Below are 22,685 nucleotides of genomic sequence, written 5' to 3' on the forward strand. Positions count from 1 at the left end.
ATTACCTAAATATATCATAAATTAACTCTATTTTTAAGTTTGTTAGTGAATAAAATTAACCTCAAGAAGTTTTAGGACACAAGTATTTTTACCACGGGTTTTTCTGTTGCCTCATATTGTGTACTTGCTTCAGTTCTTATGGGGAATCAGTACTTTTTTAGCTCAACACATTAAAATATATTCAATAGGCTTATTTTAAAGTTATTTGTTCACTGTTCTGTAATACAATGCACCAGCCAAAATGCAGTCCTGCTGTGAATGCTGTTCTCAAACACAGGATGAGTTGGTTGACATTCGTACGCAACTGGAAATCGCCCTGACTATTGTCAAACAATTGGCAGATGCTGTGAATCAGTGTGTTGAAGAGCTCCCAAGAGTTATGTACCTATAGTACCAATACTAAAGTGTCCCAAGTACTATCCTTGGCTGTGGATCCCATCTCCTGTACAGAAAGTACAGGATCTGTCACTATTCGTCCACTCGGATGCGAGTGGCATTTGATGGTAGGTCTAGATGTCCTGTACAGGGTGGACAGGGACAAGGGAGGACTCAGGTTATTACACCAATCACCCTGTCCAACAAGTTCAAGGTGCTGTCTTTAACTGAAACTGAAATTGAGCCAGTGGAACTCACTTCACCTGTTTCGAGGAAACCTATTTTGTTTTGTGTCACGAGGAGTTAACTGCAAAAGGGTATGGGTCTATCAACTGCTGGCAGTTCAAAAGTACAGCAAGTGATGGTATCCCTCAAGCAAATGACAGCAAGGGACAGGAAAGGACACGACGTGCACTTAGTGTGTATGGCTGAGGGCCTCATTCAACATGCTGAAGAGGCTAATCCAGCAGCCATTGAAGGAACAGGGTGCAATCAGCTGCAGAATGTGATGCACATTGAAACAAATGATGCCTGTCATCTCACAGCTCATAATTTGCAGCATTACTCCCAGAACTGATCATGTCCCTTTGCTTCTGAGTTGAGTGGAAGAACTCAGCAAGAGATTTCAGAGGTTCACTGACAAGCTAGGCTGTGACGTCCTGGACTTGTGCCGTAGAGCTGAGAACTGTAGGGTCCCCCTAAACAGGTCAGGTGTGCACTACACACCAGAGGCTGCTACCCAGTAACTGACCATGTGTGTGTGGGGGGGGGGGGGGCACACGAGGATTTTTTAGATAAGGTGACTTTCCGTCCAGTCCACATAATAATTACAGAAGGAAACACAGCAGTATCAGTGTAAGATTGAACAAAATGTCTCCCACACATGAGAGAATTAAAATCCTAATGGTTAACTGCCAAAGCATTTGTTACAAAGTTCCAGAGTCCAAAGTGCTCCCAAAAAGCAGTAAAACTCACATAATACTAGATACAGAAAGCTGGCTGAAACCTGAAATTGATAGTAGTGAGATTTTTGGGAAAAATTTAATTCTGTATTAAAAGGATAGGCTAATGGAAATGGATGTGGTGTCCTTGTCACAGTAGACAAGAAACTCATATCTGCTGAGATAGAAATAGAAACTGCATGTGAGATTGTTTGGGTAAGACTCAGTATCAGGAGTGGGCATAAAATGGTAACTGGATCCCTCTATTACCCACCAGACTCATCTTCTGGTGTAACCAAAAACTTTAGAGAAAACCTCAGGGTTCACTTGCACATAAGTTCCCTAATCTTAATGTAATCATCAATTGAGACTTTAATCAATTGGGAATATTAGTTTTATTAGTGGTGTGCCTGATAAGATATCCTCTGAAACTTTACTAAATGCCTTCTGTGAAAACTATCTAGAATAGATAGTAAGGAACTTCACTCATGATGGAAATATTTAGGATTTAATAGCAACAAATAGACCTGACCCCTTTGAGGACATCTACATCGAAATTGGTATCAGTGACCATGATGCAATTGTGACAACAATGATTACCAAAGTACAAAGGACTACTAAAACAAGATAAAGATATATGTGTTCAGTCAACTAGATAGAAAATCAGTACTGTTATATCTCAATGAGAAACTTGAAATTTTGAGCACAGTGCAGGAGTATGTAGAGGAAATAAGGCTCAAGTTTAAAAGAATAGTTGACAATGCACTGAATAGATATGTACCCAGTAGAACAGTTTATAACGGGAAGGAACCATGATATACAGTCACTGTAAACAAACTGAGACAACTGCATAAGAGGTGTAAAACAAAGTGTAGGGCTATAGATAGAGAGAATCTGAATGAAACATGTTTGTCTGTCAAGAGAGCAATGCATGAAGCCTTCGATGGCTACTGTAGCATAATATTGTCAAATGATCTTTCCAAAACCCAAAGACTTCCTGGTCATATGTGAAGGCTGTTAATGGCACCAAAGTTAGTGTCCAGTCCATAGTGAAAGAGATGAGAACTGCAGTTGATTTTAGTGTAGCAAAAGCTGGAATGTTTTTAGCTCTCTTTCCAAATTTTCCTTTACAAAGAAAAACCCAGGACAATTGCCCTAGTTTAATTCTTATACCACTGAAAAGATGAGTGAAATACATATTAGCACCAGCAGTGTTGAGAAGCAGCTGAAATTCTTAAAACTGAACAAAGCTCCTGGGCCCGATGGATTTTTTGTCAGATTCTATACTGAATTTGTGGCCGAGTTAGCCTCTCTTCTAATTACAATCTGTCATAGATCGTTTGAACAGGAAACCATGTCTAGTTGGAAGAAATCACAGCTCACACCTGTCTACAAGAAGGATAGTAGAAGTGATCCACAAAACTATCATCCTATATCTTTGACATCAATTTGTTGTAGAATCTTAGAACATATTCTGAGCTCAAATGCAATGGGGTATCTTGAACAGAAAGACCTCTTCCATGCCAACCAGTGTGTATTCTGAAAACATCGATCATGTGAAACTCAACTCATGCTTTTCACATGGTATACTGAAAGCTTTGGATTAAGGCAGTCAGGTACATGCGGTATTTCTAGTTTTCTGAAAAGCATTTGACCCAATAACAGACCTACATCTACTGCCAGAAGTTCAATCATATGGGGTATCAAGTGAAATTTGTGACTGGACTGAGGACTTTTCGGTAGGAAAGACACAGCTTGTTATCTTGGATGCAGAGTTATCATCAGATGCAGAAGTAACTTCAGATGTGCCCCAGATATTTTGGGACCCTTGCTGTTCATGTCATATGTTAAGGACATTGCAAACAATATTAATAGTGACCTAAGATTGTTTGCTGATGATGCAGTTATCCATAATGAAGTAATGTCTGAAAGAGGCTGTGTAAATATTCAGACTGATCTCTATAAGATTTCAAAGTGTTGGCAATTTGCTTTAAATGTTAAGAATTGTAAAATTGTGCAGTTCACAAAATGAAAACATGTAGTATCCTTTGACTATAATATCAATGAGTCACTGCTGGAATTGACCAACTCATAGAAATACCTGGGTGTAACACTTTGTAGGGATATTAAATGGAATGATATCACATAGGCTCAACTGTGGGTAAAGCAGCTGGTAGACTTTGGTGTATTGGTAAAACCCTGGGAAGTGCAATCAGTTTACAAAGGGGATTGCTTACAAATCACTTGTGAATCCCAAACTAGAAATAGTACTTGAATAATGATAACAAAACCAGTGGCTGTATTTCAATCTCACATAGTTTATTCTTTTTAAAACATGCTACCAGTTTCAACAGCGCATGGTTTCATCTTCAGGTCCTAACATAACCAGCCATCCACAACCGTTTTCATGTGCAATGAATTGTATGCAGTGCACCAAAATTAACTGGAGCCTGTGCCTTCCCTGGCAACAAGCCCAACATGGCCATTTGTCATCTGACCGTGCTGGGCTTGTTACCATGGAAGGTACAGAATTCAGTTAATTTTGGTCCAATGCATGTGTTTCTGTTTGTTACCCATGAACACAGTTATGGATGGCAGGCTACATTTGGGGCCTGAAGATGACACTGTGTGGTATCAAAACTGGTAGCATGTGTTAAAAAGAATACAAGACATTAGATCCAAATACAGCCAAAGGTTTTGTTATATTTACTTAAGTACTATGTGTCTGGCTGCAATCCCACTTTTCTTGATGGATTGCCAGAGACCTATGGGAAAGTATTACAGAGATGCTGAAGAAACTGAACTGGAAGACTCTAGAAGGTAGACACAAACTATCTCAAGAAAGTCTACTAACAAAGTTTCAAGAACTGGCTGTAAATGATGAGTCTACAAATATTCTACATCCCCCTATGTATCGCTTACATATTGGTTGTGAGGACGAGATTAGAATATGTACAGCATGTGCAGAGGCATTCAAACAATCGTTCTTCCCACGCTCCATAGATAAATCGATCGGGAAGAAACCCTAATAACTGGTACAATGGGACAATGCCCTCTGCTGTGCACTTCCTGGTGGTTTGCAGAGTATGGCTGTAGATGTAGACTCTCCTCTTTCTGATAGTAGGATCATACCATCTGCATACAGCCACAGTCTCACTTCTTCTTATTTTATCCTTTTGATAATGTCGTGGGTGAGTATGTTGAATATAGTAGAACTCAGAGGGTCTCCCAGCAGTACTCCATTTGTTTGCTACATTCCTTGAGAGTGCATTAATCCCTCAGCATATTGATTGTGTTTCCTTAGAGGATGCTTGTTATGAACTTGAGGATCTGACTTTCTGTGCCTAGTATTAGGTGCAGCTTTTCTGTAGTCAGCAAAGACTGTGTATGCGTGACATTTCGGTTTTCACAGGGCCTTGTTCAGGAATTGGAGAATCTGTCCTACTGCTTGGATGTTGACTCTCTGGGAATGAAGATATATTGTTCCCATGGTATTATAGTCATTATGTTGTCATTGATCTTTTAAGTATGACATTCATTACCTTGAGTGGTGCACACTATAGGAATCCAGTGAGTTCTGTGCACTGGTTTTTCTCATACTGTCATGGAGATGCATTGAGTTGTCTTTATTCTCCTTGAGTTCAGGGCTTTGTAGGGCTTTGCTTCTGATTCCCATAGTAATTCTTCTTCTTTTTTTATCAGGATGTATTGTTGTTCCTTTCATTTCAGAAATGAGTTAACATCTTGTTCTTGTATTCATATAGCTGTGGCTCTGATTCTTGTTGTTTGCATTTGTCTTCTACAGTTCATTCAGTTTTTCCAGGACCATGTGTCTTCTTATGTAGCATTCACTGTCAAACCAGGGTTTGATGTTGTTCTTTGTTGGTTGACTGCCTGAGGGATTCAGTTAGGTACCACACAGTTAAAGTTGTCCGCTTCTGTTGTATATAGCATTTTTTCTGCACTTATGTTCTGCACTAGTAGGTGGCGAAAATTTTTCTTGGAGTCCATCACTGTTCGTTTCGTTGTCGTGATCTGAAATTTTGCCCTTGCTCCTTGTAGAAGTGCTTCGAGGATCTATGGAGGTTGTTAAGCTTTGGGGCTTTATTTTATTTCCTGGGTAAAATATAAGGCCCCTGATACTGATGTCATTATGTGAGATGTAGGTTACATTCAGAGGTTCGTTGATGTGGGTAAAGCTCTATAAGTTTCACAAGCTGCATCATGGTCACGAATTGAACAGTGACTCAAAAGTAGAATAAATTTTCTTTTCTTCACATCTATGGTCACACATTTTTTATGTCATTACATAGCCGGTTTCGGTCTATAATGACCATCTACAGATCTGTTTTATTAAACAATGTCCTAATAGACTGGAGCCATAGTTTTCATAAAACAGATCTGAAGATGGTCATTATAGACCGAAAGCGGTAGTCTGATCACATAAAAAATTTGTGACCAATGATGTGAGGTAAAGGAAACTTAAGCCCTATAAGGCTCTGTCTTTTGCTGTCCATCCTGTCTTTTTGGCAATTTAGATACCCCGCCAGCAGGGTTGGGATCTCTGGGTCAGTTTGGTCCCATGAAGTCATGATAGTCACGATGCTTTCTACCACTTTTTTCCTTAACTTGGGGGTCTTATATAGATTCCTATGATTTGCACGTTGCTTACCTGCACTAACACCTTGTTTTCGCCTATCTCTTCGCGTTTTGCTTGAGCTACGGCTTGGTTGTAGTAACGTTTCACTCCTCTTGAAGGGCTCCCTTTTGTCCCACCTTTAACCAGTGCATGCATGTATTGCGTAGAAGCCGTTTGTATTCCAGGGTTCTTGAAAAAGATTCCGCAGAAAAACGGAAAATCACAGCTGAGCATTGTTTCATCTGATAAAATACTGAGTAGGGATTTTAAGCCTTTTATGTTCCGTAGTGTGATTTCGACATCATTCTGCTTTTGACGATCGTCAGTTGCGAAAAGAAAGGGACGGAAGATTACTTTCTCCGCCTATAATTCTTCTTTCACAATGCCGTTCATGGTGTCTTCGCTGGCTGCCCTTCTGAAGCATTTTTATCTTCCTGTGGCGCTTCAATTACGCGTATTCCCTTACGTCTGCGATGCCTTTTCCTCTCATCATGTCTTCAGGTGTTGTCTTTTTGTCCAGGCGGTCTAAAAGCAGCCCATATAGTTTTGTTGCAGACTTTAGATACATTTGCTTAAGATATAATTTAAAGATATAATTTGGATAGGAGAGTCAACGAAAGATAATTATTTTCGATTAAGTTTTCAAGAAAACCGCAATTTTTAGTACTTCCACAAAATTTCCCGATGTTTGAGAAGTTTGATTTTCAAATGTTGGCATTCTGTCTTTGCTGTGTGCATGATCAATTCAGTTACAAGGCGCAGCAGGTCCGCGCAGGTATAGTAGCAGCTAAACGGGGAAGGAAATAGTCATTTCAGGGTAGTCCTCTGTGGTGTGAGGATGGCTGATGTCGGTGGTAGTAGTGGTGTTCAATATTTTGAAGGTGTTGAAAAGTTGTTGGAGATTTGGTTTACGCGGAACGATGGCGCGGTGAAGCAGTGTGATCTACGGAAAATCTCTAGGTAAAAATATATGTGTAAGGACTGATTCTCGGCTGCAGGGTAAAACTAAAATGGTGGTTCATGCACCTTGCAAGCTTCACAAATTTTGCGAGAATTGAAAATTTGAATTGTGTTTTTTCATCAGAAAAAGATTGCTATTGAAAACATCATTGTGGATTTAACGGCGGCGTATCTGTAGACATTAAAAAGTCAACCAATCTTTCATTCGTACAGGTACCGGTTTATTTTCCGGCATATGGTGAATCTATTAATTACGTGTACAAAGTAAATTGTATGGTCAAAATTTTTCCGAAATTTTACTTTGAAACAATTTTGTGTACGTTTTATTACTGTGTTTATTGCGCTGCTTACGGAGGCCTCTTGGATTTATGTGGTTTAGGATCTTCCACAAGGCAACTTACATTTGAAGTGTGCTTTGCAGTATTAAGAGTCAGGTCACAAAACTGATGTGAAGACTGGAGGAAAAGAAAGTTGGCCAGAAATGTGTATTGTGATAGGGTCTGTAATTTGTATTTGCAGAAAAGTGTCTGTAGTCCAAATTTTTCTTTCTTGTTTCAACTCCGATAGTATATATGAAACGGTTTTTATTGGTAGGTTACACACACACACCGTATTTCTTTGCTTTCTTGCGAACTTTCCCTTACTCGAAAAGGACTGTAGAAACTTGTAAGCTATGTCAGGAGCTGGGAGTTCTCTCGGTTAAAAGAAGAGCGTGGCACACTACAGTAAATCACTCAAAAAAAATATTCATTTAGACCGATGCGCGATACAAGGTAACTTGCTTCTGAGCCTTCGCCCACGTCAGTTTTGTCACGTTTCAAGAATAGAACAGCGAGTTGCACCCAAGTGCCGGTAATGAGAGCACGATTTGTGCTTTAAAAATAAAAAAAGCGCGTAAATTGCACTAAAAGTACTTAACACGACTGTAGTTTGATAAGGTTACGTGCCATGTTTTAATGGAACAACTGGTTAATATCTCAGTGGTATGCAACTTATAGTAAATCAGGTATGACTTTGATGCATCCATTTGTTGTACCGTTTCAGCTAAAGGTACCATTACACAGGAACTTCAGCAACACGGTTGTATTGAATCATTGATGCACTGAACTAAACTAAGAGAAAATGGCCGTTTTTCCTAGGATTCTTACTACTCGGAACTAAACTGGCAACTTGTTGCAGTTACTTAGCCCTCAATAAAGAGACAGGTGTTGTGCAACCCCCTCAGTAAATGAGTCACAGCTGTTGCTCCTCATTTCATGTCATTCAGTAATGCATTTTAACTATAAGTTGTGATTCATTGCAGTAAAAGGCTTACTCAGAAGTTCCTGGTGTAATGTGAACTGTGCTAATTTTAAATAAAATGTGTCAAATCCCAAGTCAGTGATGCTTCATTGGAACTGGTCTGCACTAGTTATCGTGTTCTTACACTCTTTTTAGTAGACTATTATCTGTCTAAAGTGTATGTCAGTGTATGCTAAGGATTTCTTACTTTATTAGTTTATCATAACATTTAGACTCGTACCATGTACACATTACATAAAGATGTATTGTTTGAGTAAAGGTATTGTCTGTTGATCTGACACTTTGGTCCTAAAGTATCATGAAGGTATTAACCAACCATAAGACAAAGATATAATGCAGAGAAAAATGTAAGTAAGTAGCAGATCTTGATCTTCAGTACTGATTAATAATGAAAGAAAATGAATCGGTTGTCAAGAGTTAGCAAACGGAACAATTTATTCGGTGATGCGCGTAAAGAAAAATGTATCAAGTGTATATCTGGATGTAACTTTTGCTAGTTATTTTTCTGCTAGTCACTGAGTATTTGAAAATAAACTTGTGAGCAAATGCTCAAGCACATTAGAGAATACTTGTACATGGTGGGTGGGGTACAACTTTAGCCATTACATGGATGATTTTTGAATTTTATCTCTCTTCCAGACCACAGTATTACACTCTGAGAGAGGAAATAGCTATAGATAGTGTCTTTGGGAAAGTTAACATTACCTACCTGCATGAGATTTTCACTCTGCAGCAGAGCATGCGCTGATACGAAACTTTCTTGCAGATTAAAACTGTGTGTCGGGCCGAGACTCAAACTCAGGACCTTTGCAAAGGCACACAGTTTTAATCTGCCAGGAACTTTCATATCAGCACACTTTCTGCTGCAGAGTGAAAATCTCATTCTGGAAACATCCCCCATGTCTCCGCAATATCTTTCTTTCAGGAGTGCTAGTTCTGCAAGGTTCACAGGAGAGCTTCTGTAAAGTCCGGAAGGTAGGAGATGAGGTACTGGCAGAAGTAAAGTGAGTCATGCTTGCGTAGCTCAGTTGGTAGAGTACTCGCCCGTGATAGGCAAAGGTCCCGAGTTAGAATCTCGGTCCGGCACACAGTTTTTATCTGCCAGGTAGTTTCATTACCTACCTGCTCTGGGAAATCCTTAGACATGGCTAAAGTGGATAAGTAGATCTTCAGTTAAGTTTTGTAGGATATTCAAAGTTCTTTATTTTATCTTGGAAATAATAAAGGAGAAAAATAGTGTTGTACAAGCATGAGTTTGATAGTGCGCGCCGTCCACACACACACACACACACACACACACACACACACACACACCTAGAATTATGCTTATGAAGTCAGACTAATCAATAGTGTAGCCTGATGTCTTACACTCTATATTTAACACATTAAACCATAAACAAGGAGAGCTGCTGGGCAAATTCGGAATATTATTGAATACATAATAGGCAACTCAGAGTATTCTGGCAATATTTCTTGTGTGTGTGCGCGTGTCCGCATCAGCTATGAAAAATGTAAAGAGGCGGGGGGTTGCGGCTCTTTCCATTGTTGTACAAATAGTTTTTGATGGAGATGTCAGTAAGAAGTCTTTAATGGGATGAAGTGTGTTGTAGAATACTGGATATGTCTTCAAATTGTGACAGTGTAGACTGATTTGAGATTGTCACCTTTGGTAGAGCATTGCCAGATTAAAGTTGTACACATTGTTTTAATTCGAATGTTTTGTTACCTAAGGCTCATTAACTGCAAAAAGTAAACCTTTTTTGTCTTTCAGGACTAAATGGGAATCACTGCTAAAAATTGTTCGCTGTGAGGTGATAAGCTTTGTCCGGAATGAGCATGTAGATGCATATGTACTGAGGTAAGAGCGCCTTCCCAGTAGACCTACATGTATAAAATTATTTTCTTGAATGAAATAAATCATGGCAATATTTTTAATCCCTTTTTAGTGAAAGCAGTATGTTCATAACAAATCGCCGGTTTATTCTGAAAACATGTGGGACTACCACACCACTATTGTGCTTGAAGCCACTTTTGATGTTGGTTGAACAGTATGCTGGATTTAATGAAGTGGAAGTAAGTAACCTTCATCTCATAGTTAACTGTTAATCATATATGAAGAATTTAATAGCTGTAAATTGATTGTTTGTTATAACTGATTGGAAAACACTGTTTATTTCAAATTTTAATAACGGTGTAACATTTTGTCGTAGGATGTGTTCTACTCTCGGAAAAATTTCAAGAGACCCGATCTGCAGTTGAGTCCACATAAGGCTTTTGAACAAGAGGTTGCTGTTTTGAACTCCTTTTTCAAAGGTATGCAGAGAATCGTGTTCAAATTTAAAAAATTAAGTTATAAACTGTGATAAAATTGAGTTTTAGGAAAGGCAAAATGTCTTAAGCTGTCAAATCTTGAGCTATAGTAATGAAAAATGTACTTATTTACACAGATGGTGCTGCTTATTGCATGGGGAACATGATAGAAGACTGCTGGTATTTGTATACCTTAAATCCACTGGGAGAAGGAAACAAAACTCGCAGGGGTATACAGGAACCTGACCAGACCCTAGAAATCCTTATGTCAGATCTGGATCCAGATATCATGAATATTTTCACGCGGGAGGAGTCATCTTCTGCTGCAGAGGCTACCCAGGTATGAAGCTAGCTTTATCCCAATCATGGTTGGAAAAACAGAAACCTTTCAACATTTGTGTGCATGAAAGGTGGGTCCAGTTCACAACTGAGTAATTTTTGTAGTACATAGGTAGGGAAAAAGCAAATTGTGCAATATGATGCCAGAGAAGTCTTGTCACAGCAATAGAGTGTAATTTAAAACTGTTTAATATTTTGTTTCTAATTTTTGCAGAAATCTGGAATTGACAAATTGATTCCAAATATGGTGATAGATGATTTTCTCTTTGAGCCTTGTGGTTATTCCATGAATGGCATTTCAAAGAAAGTAAGTATTATGCCATAATATTTTTGTAAGCATGCATTAAAGAAAATATTTAGCATAGTTAGAAGTTAGTTCTGACAAGTTGGAGTACAGCTAAAGGTAAATTCTTTATAGTACGTGTGTTTCTTTGAATAAAAAAATTGCATCAATCACAGCCTTAATATTGACAGGATTTTTTAAATACCAGCTCCACTTGCAGAAATATTTTTATGCAAGAGGTAATAATGAACAAAATTCTGGGAGAGTTATGAATTAGAAGTTCCTTGTTTCAGGGATAGAGACTTGTGGGCTGACACCCGCGAAGCAGAAATTTAAGGTAAAAATCAGCCATTTGGAATGTATAATATGATCCCACAAAAGACTTTGTGGTGTGTTTAGTGTACTGACAACACATGTCACCATAATATAGGCACATGGATACTAAATTGTAATTTTAGAGTTACTTATAACTCTAATGTACTTCATATTTTGTTTGGAGTCCTACTTTCATAACATATTCAGAGTAGTTTCAGGAAATGAGTTCGTGGAGCGCTATGAGATGAGGTTAGAAGCTGTTAGCAGAAGCATGATTAAAATTCATGGATGTGGAAAGGTTTTGTAGGTAAAAAGTTGATCCTTTTAAAAAATTCTAAATGGTGAGTGGTTTTATGCACTTTTCATGCTTAAACCTGCATGCATGAGAGGAGTTTTGAAGAAACTGAATAGCTGAGATACTATAAAGCATCAGATGTGGTTAATTAGTAATTGTGGGTTCATTGTCCATGTACTGCATCTTATATTCTGGATTGTGATGGTCAACATTGTACTTGACCCTAGCTTCAAACCAATATTTTATGGAATAGGTAGCAGTAGCATGAGTGAGTGCAGCCTGAACAAGTGTGTTCTCTGTCTGTACAGCACAGAGCTTGTTTCATTAGGGGAATACACAAGTGTAGGTAAAACTGCTGAGATATAATGGTAGTTGAAAATAGTGTGTTTGCAAAGAGATATAAATATCTGCATGTAATGCAAACATTGCCAAATGTGGTATTTCAGTGTAGTCACGTATTGAGTGCTAGGTGCTTCGTGCTGGAAACAAATAATAGAGATGTCTTGAAATTCAGCAAATACACAAATCTGTGTAATGTTAAGCAATTACAGTTTTTAGATGATTTTGTACAGCATTCTTGGGACCAGCTGCCAATTACTGTCACGAGGAATTATTAAATTTTCTGTGTAGCACTCAAAACTGTGTGACAAATCTTAAAAGTAAGTGCTTCAAAAACAGTGTGTCAGGAAATCATTGTGCAATGGGATGGTGTAAAATGTGAGGGAATTCTGTGCTTTTAACTTGGCATTGAAATTAAATTTTGTACTTTATAAATCACAAATTTTGAAATACATGAATATTACTCCATATAAAGTATTGATGTTCATAACCTGTGGTTAAACTGCTACTTAGGGATGGCTGGTATACACTCAGATGAGAGGAAAGAAAAATCATTGTTTTAGTATGCTTCCCCCCCCCCCTCCCCGCCACACCTTCTCCTGCTCACCATTAAATTAGCAGTAGCTTCTTGACGCCATCTTCCTCCTCACACCTAGAATTCACAGGGAATTCTTTTTTTTCTCCATTTTTGAGTGGATACCATGATTGACACAGTCATATAGGGAAATACAAAAAGAATATATGGACTATAAATGGTTGTAACTGTAGTGCATAATGATACGCCGATAATGTAAAGGAAGTTCAAAAATAGTCAATATAATAGGTAGGTGCTGTACAACTGCCCTTGGTCACATTGACAGTACTTAATTGATAATCCACTTCATCCAATACTTTCTGAAACATTTTCATTTCTCGAATTGTGTTCGGCAAGGCAGGCACATATAAAAGTTCTTCCACATTACCCCCAAAAATAAATGCATGGGTGTCAGGTAAAAAGTTCTGAGTAGCCAAGAGCTGTGATTCCAGTATGACCTGGTCAACAATTTGGGAGATGTTGATTTGTGTGCTACCTCTGTGTAGGGGCGCCCTGTTCTGCAGAAAGGCTTAATCAGTTAAATCTATATCAAGGTGTGACATCTTCCGTTACTTAAGCATGTTCAGGTAAATGTTTGTTGAAAACACTTTGGTAATTAAAGAATAATAGTCCATACAATTTGTATGCCAGCATCACTTGTAACATGTTAACTTTCAGTGGGTCACACTGATTTTCAGTTATACACAAATGCTTTTCTGTACCATTATATTCAGATATTGTACTGGTTAACCATACCACTTATGTGGAAGGTAGCCCTATCACTAAACACAAGATGAATTCTTCTTCCATCACTTGCAGCGTTGCTGTAGCATGTGGCAGCCACTGATCAAAACAGCCCTTTACATTATCTGTAATTCTTATCTGTGTATCACTATGCAGTAAATAGTTACATTAGTTTTTATTGATGTATTCATTTTGAATTGACTTGTATTTAAGCATTGTGTTGTTCAAATATTTGATAAAGTGAAGAGCTTTGATTATGCAGTTTAGCAGAATTGCCAGCCTTTGTACAATCCTGTGCACTGGTGCTGTGCTGTGTAGTTGTTGCATATTGAAAGTATGCTGAAGAGGCAAACTTGTTCTTACTGTTTGTTCTTTTTGTGTAAAATATATATAGTTAAGGTAGTAGGTTTGCTCTCTTAAAAGTGAACTGACAATGTGCGGGGGTTGAACCAGTACCGTCGCAGATCTAAGGTTTTTAAAGTGGGGAAAAAAACCATGTGGAGACGGTAACAAGCAAGAGATAACCATTGATCATTTTGTATCTCAGCTCAGTTCATTGCTTCTTTCTTGTCATTATGGCTAACTTCATTCATGTATACAGCTTTAAGAACATTCGTATTTATAATTAAGCTTGTGTGTTGTCTGCCCATCCTCTACCACCTGATGTTCAATCCTTTCCTGTGTGAAATTCCTCTTAACATTCCCACATGTCTACCATTGCTTTCTGGCAGACTGAATTACTCATTATTACTTTACTCATAATCTAAGAGATTGACAGTTGAAATTAGTGTGTAGACTGAGCACTGAATTTGATATACTTTCTCGTCTGTTCTTAGGCGGGTCCAGAACTAGCTGCTGTAAGTATATCAACAGAAACTTAGTGGATTGGCATTATTTATAGATATCTTAGTGTGTCTTGCATGAACTGACACCTGTCTTTCATATTAAAATCTGTACTAGAAGCAGGCCAGGAAGATTTTATGCTGCACAATCAGTGCAGATATGGGCCAGTGTAGGAAGTGGTCTTAAAAACTCAATGTCAATGTGATTTGTGTTATAAGCTTTCTTCTTGTTTTGTGTTAATCAGGTCAGTAAGTCAGGATTTGGTCACAAAGGGAGATTACTTGTTGGCATTCCTTCTCATGAATATGTCATCAGTTTATGGTCATGATATTAATTTTTCATCAGTTTCTAGTCATGATATTAATTTTTCATGATTCTCAAAAGTGGTTTGAAGTAAGAGTATAGCAGTTAGTCTTCAACATTGTCACAGTTGTCAGTCTAATTATCCTATCCATAAGAAAATTTCAGGATGGTATAGGATACTTGGAGCCTGATGCACTATGTTGTCTTTCTACTGCTAATTTGTCTGTAATGTTTAAGAAAAAATATAAAATTTTGTGCCTGGTATAGAATTCAGATGAGATGGATTAGCTTTTGAAGTGTTGGATTATCACAGGGGTAATAGAAATTATCAGTGCTGTTTGTGTTTCTGTAATACCTTCTATTTGAATGTGTGATAGGTTTTGGGCACAGAAATTAGTTGACAATGAAGCAAGCATGGATGAATGCCAAAAGCAGAACTAAAATACATAGGTTTTCAAGTGGCAACCACTTGTGTTGATCTAGTAATGTTTGAAGCATTTGCTAGTGTGTCATTGTGTTGAAGGGCTACAGCTGTGTGTACCTGGAGATAAGCAGATATATGCTTTGTTAAAGTGAAATGCAGTTGTAGTTGTCTATTTTAGTTTTTACAACATATGATAGTCCCATTTTTTTCATATTTCTTCCTGTTGTTGCAAGGAGGAAAGCATGCGGTAGTGTAAACATTATTTGTAAAATGAAGATACTCCAGAGATTGCAGACATTTGGAAAATTGGTATCATTTTAACTGTAAGTCATCTTGTTGCCACTTTGCTACAATATTACACTTTTAAATAAAGAACTGAAAAACAAATTACACCTGTAGGGGAATGGGAGAAAGGTTTAAAAATGCATTATTTTTGGTTCTGTGCCTCTAGATTACAAACCTGCTTACATTCACTGGTTGCTCAATAAATTAATTTCATTTTGTAGAAAGAAGGCCCCAGTTCATAAAACATGTAAACAACTACTATGCTACAAAGATTGACAATAAGCTGCTTGATTAGTGTTACAGTATATAAAAGATTTAACTCTCCATCACAGTAATCACACATGTTTATAGAAGTCCTGGCAATTATCAAAAGCAAATTCTGTAGGCCCACTGAGGCTGTGGTCACAGTGGCACTGACTTAGGGGGTCCTGCTGACAGACATTAGCTGTAGACGGCAGAGCTTTTCAAAGAAGTATGTTAGAGCATCTTTGATCTCAGTACAACCGATCTTATCACCTGCACATACAGACTTCAGACAACAATTAATGAAATTCAAATTGGTTTGTTTTCTTTGTTCAAATCGGCGGACATTCCCACATGCAAAACATGGAGTGTCAGAAATTTTTTGAGTTCAGTATACGAAAGGAGTTTGTGCCATCCTGAGGATGACAAATTTAATAACAAGGATATGCTCGGAATCCACGGTCTGAAATCACTTCTTTATTACAGACAAAAAGTTGTGAAAAGCTCAAACATTTAATAATAATTAATTGAATATTACTGTATATTAAAAGTGCTCTGTGGTTATCTAGCCATTTTACCCCCATGGGTGTACGTAAAACATGTTGTGCAGGCAAAAGCTGTATCAAATTTTAAGCCTATAACATCAAAAATTAAGTGTTGAGTGAAAAAGGTGGTTTATGTCAATTCTAATGCTCAAGGTTACTGTAGTGGGTCAGACTTTTGTTGTTGTAGGTGGCCATTAGCAGTCTATGAATTACTGCTGTGTTTTTATGCCAGTAGGATGGTGATTTTATTATATAAGGTGGTTTACAAATGTCTTGTACCATACATTTTTTGCCTTTTTGGTACCTAAGGTGTGTATCAATTCTAAAATTTTCAGTCGTATGCTTAATGACTGTGCTGCTATATGTGTAATAAGATTTATGGCAAACCATATATCATTGTTTATGATAAAAGGATGCGAAATAAGTTTAATTGAATTGGTCAGTTTGCATATGTCTGTTTTGCTTATTTGAGGTAGTACACATTTTGTAATCTTGGTTTTCAATGTCGCCACGTATCATCTCGCGTATGCATTAGAATGTTACTCTTGTATACTCATAAAACTTAGCTGGTTATTGTAATAATGAGGAAAGAGAGTATGGTACTTATTATGTTCTTTTAAAGACAGATATTGGTTGGAATATGTACCTAATGTCCTTGATTCCACCAAAAAATGACGGAGGATATCAGATGCAGTGGAAATTCCTATAGGGTAGAGGAAAAACATCAAAAATGAAACCAGTCATACACATATCAAAGAATGTTTTGCGTCACATCGGTACCGAGAGTTCTGGAACCTGTACAGAAAATTGGAATAGAGATAAACATACACATCATTTCCACCCTTTCTATTGCTCATGAAAACCACATATTGCATGCTGTACCATCACACAGTGAGACCTTCAGAGGTGGTGGTCCAGACTGCTGTACACACCAGTACCTCTAATACCCAGTAGCACGTCCTCTTGCATAGACTGATACCTGTATTCATCATGGCATACTATCCACAAGTTCATCAAAGCACTGCTGGTCCAGATTGGGTGATTCAGCGTAGATCCCACAGAGTGATTGGTGGGTCACATCGTCCATAAACAGCCCTTTTCAATCTCAACGATTGTCTGGTTGAAGGCATATGCGACGCTCATCAGTGAAGAGAATGCGATGCCAATCCTGAGTGGTCCATTCAGCATGTTGTTTTGCTTTCAGGGTTCTGCTGAGCCATAATCCGTAGATGCGGTCATCCACTGCAGTAGTAGATGTTATTGATAGTTCCTGTCTCTCTGTATTTTCTCCATATCCGAACAACATCACTTTGGTTTCAATCAAAGATGCCTGGACTCTCTCCTTGTGGAGAGCCCTTCCTGCACAAAGTAACATGCGGACATAATCGAACCGTGGTATTGACTGTTTAGGCATGGTTGAACTACAGACTACACGAGCCGTGTACCTCCTTCCTGGTGGAATGTCTGGAACTGATCAGCTGTCAGACGCCCTCCATCTAAAAGGTGCTGATGATACATTATTGTTTACATCTTTGGTTTAGTGACATCTGACCAGTCAAAGGCACTGTCTCTGTGATACAATATCCACAGTCAACGTCTATCTCAAGAGTTCTGGGAACTGGGGTGATGCAAAACTTTTTTGATGTGTGTATTATGACAGGTGAACTTCAGCTTACTGAGTGGAGTATACATAGTCGTCATGAAGAAAGAAATCATTGCTAGTATTTGGAGCCAGATGTGCGTTTGGTTGGCAGTAGAGGATTGGAGCAAATAGGGCTCTTCAGAGATAAATCGTGCAGCCTTTAATCAAGAAGAAATAAGTCTGAGGAGGAAAGCTAGTAAAAGCAAAGCAAATAGAGAGGCAAGAAAATATTGCTTTCTCTCATACCAATTTCTTTTATTGTGGTGGGTGGCATTACTTCTAACAAAATCATTGAGAATTTTTTTTTCTTCTCCCTTATACTGTATGAGAAATCATGAAAAATTGAGAAATCATGAAAAATTAAATGTTCAGGTAACCACATGTTTCTCTCTGTATGCTGTGAGTGTGTAGGCAGGCGTAAAGGGTAATTGTAAAGTCCATGGAATATCTTAAAAACTATAGGTAAATAGCTGAATGTAAAAAATGCTTCAGTACATGAGCATACTTTTTTATGTGGACCCAGTTAGTCAGTTTGTAGAACAGCCAATAAGGACATTATTAACTGTAGTTGTTGAAAATGTCTGCAAACCATGCAGAGAAAGCAATTTGTGTTCTAGAAATGGTTTTTGTGAATTGGTAGTGTGAACTTCAGTGTGTTTCATTTCACAACACACCACCAATTTACTGTAACATAATGAAGTGGTAAAAGAAATTAGTGGATATTTGTGCAGTGAAAACTATTGACAGGCCAGGTGTATAAGCAAAGAAAATGGATGTTTTATTGTGAAATCCCATAAAGTGTTCCTATCAAGCTAGTGCAGAATTGAACATTCATGTCGGAAATTACTTGAATTAGATGTTGCCACATCTCTGAATATGCCGCTGATCTGGTCTATAAGTGTGTCCACCATGGTGAATGGACTTGATGCCTTGTGATTTTTGCTTGGGAAGTACATCATAGTGTTCATTCTACCTCTACTACAGAACCCCAAAAGACTTGCGACACCACATCACAGCAGCTGTCCTTGCTGTCACTTCTGATTGCTAGATCTGGTATGGATAAATGATAGGGGGAACTTTGAGAATCTTTCACATGCTTTCATTTGTCACATTGTTTTTGACCATTTATATGTGCTTCTTTTTGAAATGTTTCATGGACTTACTACTCAATTTCATGCTCATATTTCATTCTGAGGGATTTAGTTAGACATCAGTGTTTTCTAAAAGTAATAAGCTTTAATACTGTCTAAGATGTTTGACACATTTTACTGTTTCCAGGGATGTTACATGACCATTCATATAACGCCTGAACCAGAATTCTCATATGTGAGTTTTGAAAGCAATGTGCCACAAGCCTCATACAAGGAAGTGATCTCAAGGGTACTGGAAACATTCCAGCCTGGAAAATTTGTGATAACAGTATTTGCCAATAAGGTAAGTCATTGCATAGTAAATACTAACAGTGTATTACAACCTCTGTACAAACTTAACTTAATCCAGTTTTTATTTTTAGGCCTCTGCTGCAGCAGCTTCCCCTAAAGAATTGGAAAGACAGACATCATTCGGAGACTGGCTTCGTCATGATGTTCAGTACTGCCGCTTCAAGAACTACGATCTGATTTACGCATTCTACTCTAAATTCCCAAGCTGAGGGTCCCTGGAGGCCCGAAGCTCAGCTGAGTTCCTTTCAGTTGTTGCTCGGTGCCTTCTTGGGCAGTTGCCTGCCCTTTTTATTTGTCACTGTAGCTGTAGATTTAATAACATAACATACCTTCTGCATTTGTTAAGTTTTTCTGTAGGTGGTAGTAAAATTTCCTTGCATGGTAGTTTTTATAACAGTCCCATTCAGCAGTGTAAAAATGCCTGTGAATTTCAAAATTCCCGACCATTTATAATCACAGCTTCTCAATGCTCTCTAATATTTGTAGAATACTGTTTAAAATTATGGAGTTTGAATATAATTAAAGCTGCTTTGTGTCTAATATTGCTTTGCTTCTGTGAAAGCATTGCAGCTATTAGAGTAAATCTTGTTTACATGTGGTGGCGAAATAAAATTTCTTGAGGTGATAAATTTGTACGCAGTGATTTTGAGAGTTGCTGAAGCCAACAAAAGCCTCACCTATGAGGGTGACAAGTTGGCATCTCAGGTGGTAACCATCACTGGTTCCTTGGTTTGATGCATTTATTTAATTTCCATCTTGAAATGGCAGCAAGAAGTAATCATATGAATCCTTATGCTGCTGTTGAAGAATTTTATTATGATCTGAATTACAATTTAAGTTGCTAAGATCATGCATATATATTTTTTCTTTGTAACTGTGAAATTCAGATCAGTATTGATTTTGCAAAAAGCAGCCTTGAAAGGTCAGCAAAGTGTTGCTTACAGTTGTTCCTAAATGTCAATTGTTAATGTTTGTGGTTTATTTCATGGTGCAGCATTGATTATAATAAAACGTTTCTGTGAGTAAATTGTATATCTAGTATTTTCTGTGTATTCTGAGTTGTTACTCTGATCTTGAAAACTTAATTAAAAGTAAGGCATTCTTTGTAATGTAAGATGCTTGTCAAATTTCGAAATGGTCTGTTACTGTAAAGCTGTTTGAAGCAGTTTGAGATGGCTTCTTAGTGTAATATCAAGCTGCTGTGAACATTCACTTGTTCTGGGACCTTCGTGAATAGAGAATTTTCTACTTCAAATGAAAATAATCCACTGCCACATGTTTTGAGGGCAATTCTGTTAATCTGATTTTAGCAAACAGTTATCACTCGAGCCATTGCTGATTTACTTGCTGGTAATATTGCAACAGTATTTTGGATTTTCTTTGTTTTTAGACACTAAACTGTGGCAGTGAATATCTTGGTGCAGTTGTGGTTGTTCTAGGTGGAGATGTCAGGTTATACTTCCATTTTATATTGCACCTACTTGAATGGATATCCATTTGTCACAAAGCAAAATTTCACAGTTGACTGCTGTCAGAGTGATTAAACTACTGTCACAGTTTCATGACATGGTCCCTGTGCTATACTCTGTTAAAACATAAATCACATTACAATCACTGTTTTCTTACATTTGGATTGAATCTTAACAGCAGCACCTGTTGATACATTTCGAGTAACTAAGGGCAGATGATCTGCAGTTGCAAAAGCTGTAGTAAACTAAGAATTTTTTGTCCACTATGAGTTGATTATTTGTCATAGTATTGTTACATATCAATTACAAAGACAAGTGTTTTGGTCATAGAGTAACATTTAAATTGGAACTCTAATTTGAAAAACAGTTTCCAAAGAATGCACCGTTATTCTCTTAACAGAGCCCATTATTTGTGCACCAAACCTGCTGTTACATGCAGAAGATACTACAATTTTGAAGGCCCTGTTAAAATCCACAATGAATTTAGATTGGTGAGTTAAGTATTGCAATAATCTATCATTTCTTTCTTTGGTTTGGAAATGTTTTGTTGTGGCAAAAATGTGTTGAAAATCAGGTTTTTCATCATCTTAGTGAGACACATAGCATTGATAGATTTTTTAATGTACATGGAGTACTTCATAGAATTGTTGTATCATCTACTACAGAAACAACTATCTCTGTTCATGACACTGTAAGGTGTTGTTGGATGTGTAATGACCTTGTGTGATCCACTGATTCACCTAAATCAGTGTAAACAACTCAGTACATTCTTCCTTCAGTTTGTAATTTCAGCCTCGAGATTTATTGCTCACAAACGTAATTTTACTGTAGGAAATGTGATGAAAGGCACATTTTCCTCTGAGGAAATTCTTTACAATATTTGTCACCATGTGAGAAAGAGACTTGGGCTTCCTGCAAAAGTATTGCAGTTGAAATGTTACAATGTAACTTAGAAATGGTATACATTTATCAGTCAAGTGCTAATCACATTATTAAAGAAGACACTGTCTGGCCTTTTGGACAATTCTCCAGTGCCATTTAACAAAGAAAGACTGCTTAAACATTTGTGATTGAAATGGCAGCCTTGTCTCCGTCTCCCCACTCAGGTTTGGCCCAGTTGTATCTTATTAGGTGGGGAGGAAGAGCCAGGTGGATGTTAAGATTGGCTGACTTAATATCCAGGAGGTTCATACAAAGTGGGTAGCTGTGGTGTACCAGAGTTATTAACGTGGGGAATCCCCCAGATGTATTTATTTCTAGTGTTGTCTTTTTAGTTTCTTTTTTAAACTGATGTCTAAGAAGCAAAAAGAGTATTATGATTGTGTGAATGTAAGTGGAATATTGTGCATTTAGTTTTATAAGTGGGTTTTGCAGCAGCCTGATATGAGCACATTGTGTTTGAGAATGCATATGATGGGAAAAGGTAATTCTGTGATAAGAGTGTGAGTTACTTTAATTATTTCTGTTACATTAAACTTTTGGTGTTTTAGACTAATTTTGAAATTTGTCTTAACTATTTAGTTTTTATGCGTTTGTTTATAGAAAGTTTCCTGACTTTGCTATGTATTTAGGCATTACTGAAACTGGAAAGCAAATGTAATTTTTTTTGTGCAGATGTAGTTTTAACATTTTATATTTGTCAGGTGTGAGTATTGACAGTTCAATACTCAGTTGCTTTCATCTTTTGTGCTTTTTATATCTTGTAAACCAGTGACTTCCACAAGAGTAAATTAAAGCCTTTTGTCCCTCTCATTGGCTTAGTCTTGTGTCCCTACTACGATGTGCTACATTCAGATTTACTGTTGAATATGGATGTTGTAGTGTTTTAGTACATGAGATGTTAATGTATAATAGTTCTTTATGTATTTGAATATATTGACATGTTTTTCATAGTGCAATTTCTTTTACTGCCTTTTCAAATTCCTATTTGTCATTTGAAAAATGTAGGACAAAAAGTTGTGGGAAGGAAACATTACTATATGTTCAACAATACTGACAAGAGTTAAGTTTCATTTAGTCTATAAACAGAAGTAGGCAGATATCAGCTGAAACATTCTTGGTTGCATGAAGACT

General features: G+C 37.5%; 1 protein-coding gene across 2 annotated transcripts; it reads left to right on the forward strand.

Moving 5' to 3' along the window:
- Positions 1-6,715: 6,715 nt before the first annotated feature.
- LOC126163092 (S-adenosylmethionine decarboxylase proenzyme) lies at positions 6,716-21,326 on the forward strand. 2 transcript variants are annotated; one of them, XM_049920003.1, is made up of 9 exons: positions 6,716-6,915; positions 9,989-10,075; positions 10,164-10,290; positions 10,428-10,530; positions 10,665-10,867; positions 11,081-11,173; positions 14,253-14,273; positions 18,980-19,135; positions 19,215-21,326. In XM_049920003.1, exons 1-9 carry the CDS (start codon positions 6,794-6,796, stop codon positions 19,350-19,352), a joined length of 1,050 nt encoding a protein of 349 aa, XP_049775960.1. In that variant the 5' UTR covers positions 6,716-6,793; the 3' UTR covers positions 19,353-21,326. The 2 variants fall into 2 exon arrangements, with proteins under 2 accessions (XP_049775960.1, XP_049775961.1); XM_049920004.1 differs by lacking the exon at positions 14,253-14,273 and having other exon boundaries at positions 6,717-6,915.
- The last annotated feature ends 1,359 nt before the right edge of the window (positions 21,327-22,685 follow it).

Source organism: Schistocerca cancellata, chromosome 2, assembly GCF_023864275.1.
Source record: "Schistocerca cancellata isolate TAMUIC-IGC-003103 chromosome 2, iqSchCanc2.1, whole genome shotgun sequence".
In the NCBI taxonomy this organism is placed as follows: domain Eukaryota; kingdom Metazoa; phylum Arthropoda; class Insecta; order Orthoptera; family Acrididae; genus Schistocerca; species Schistocerca cancellata.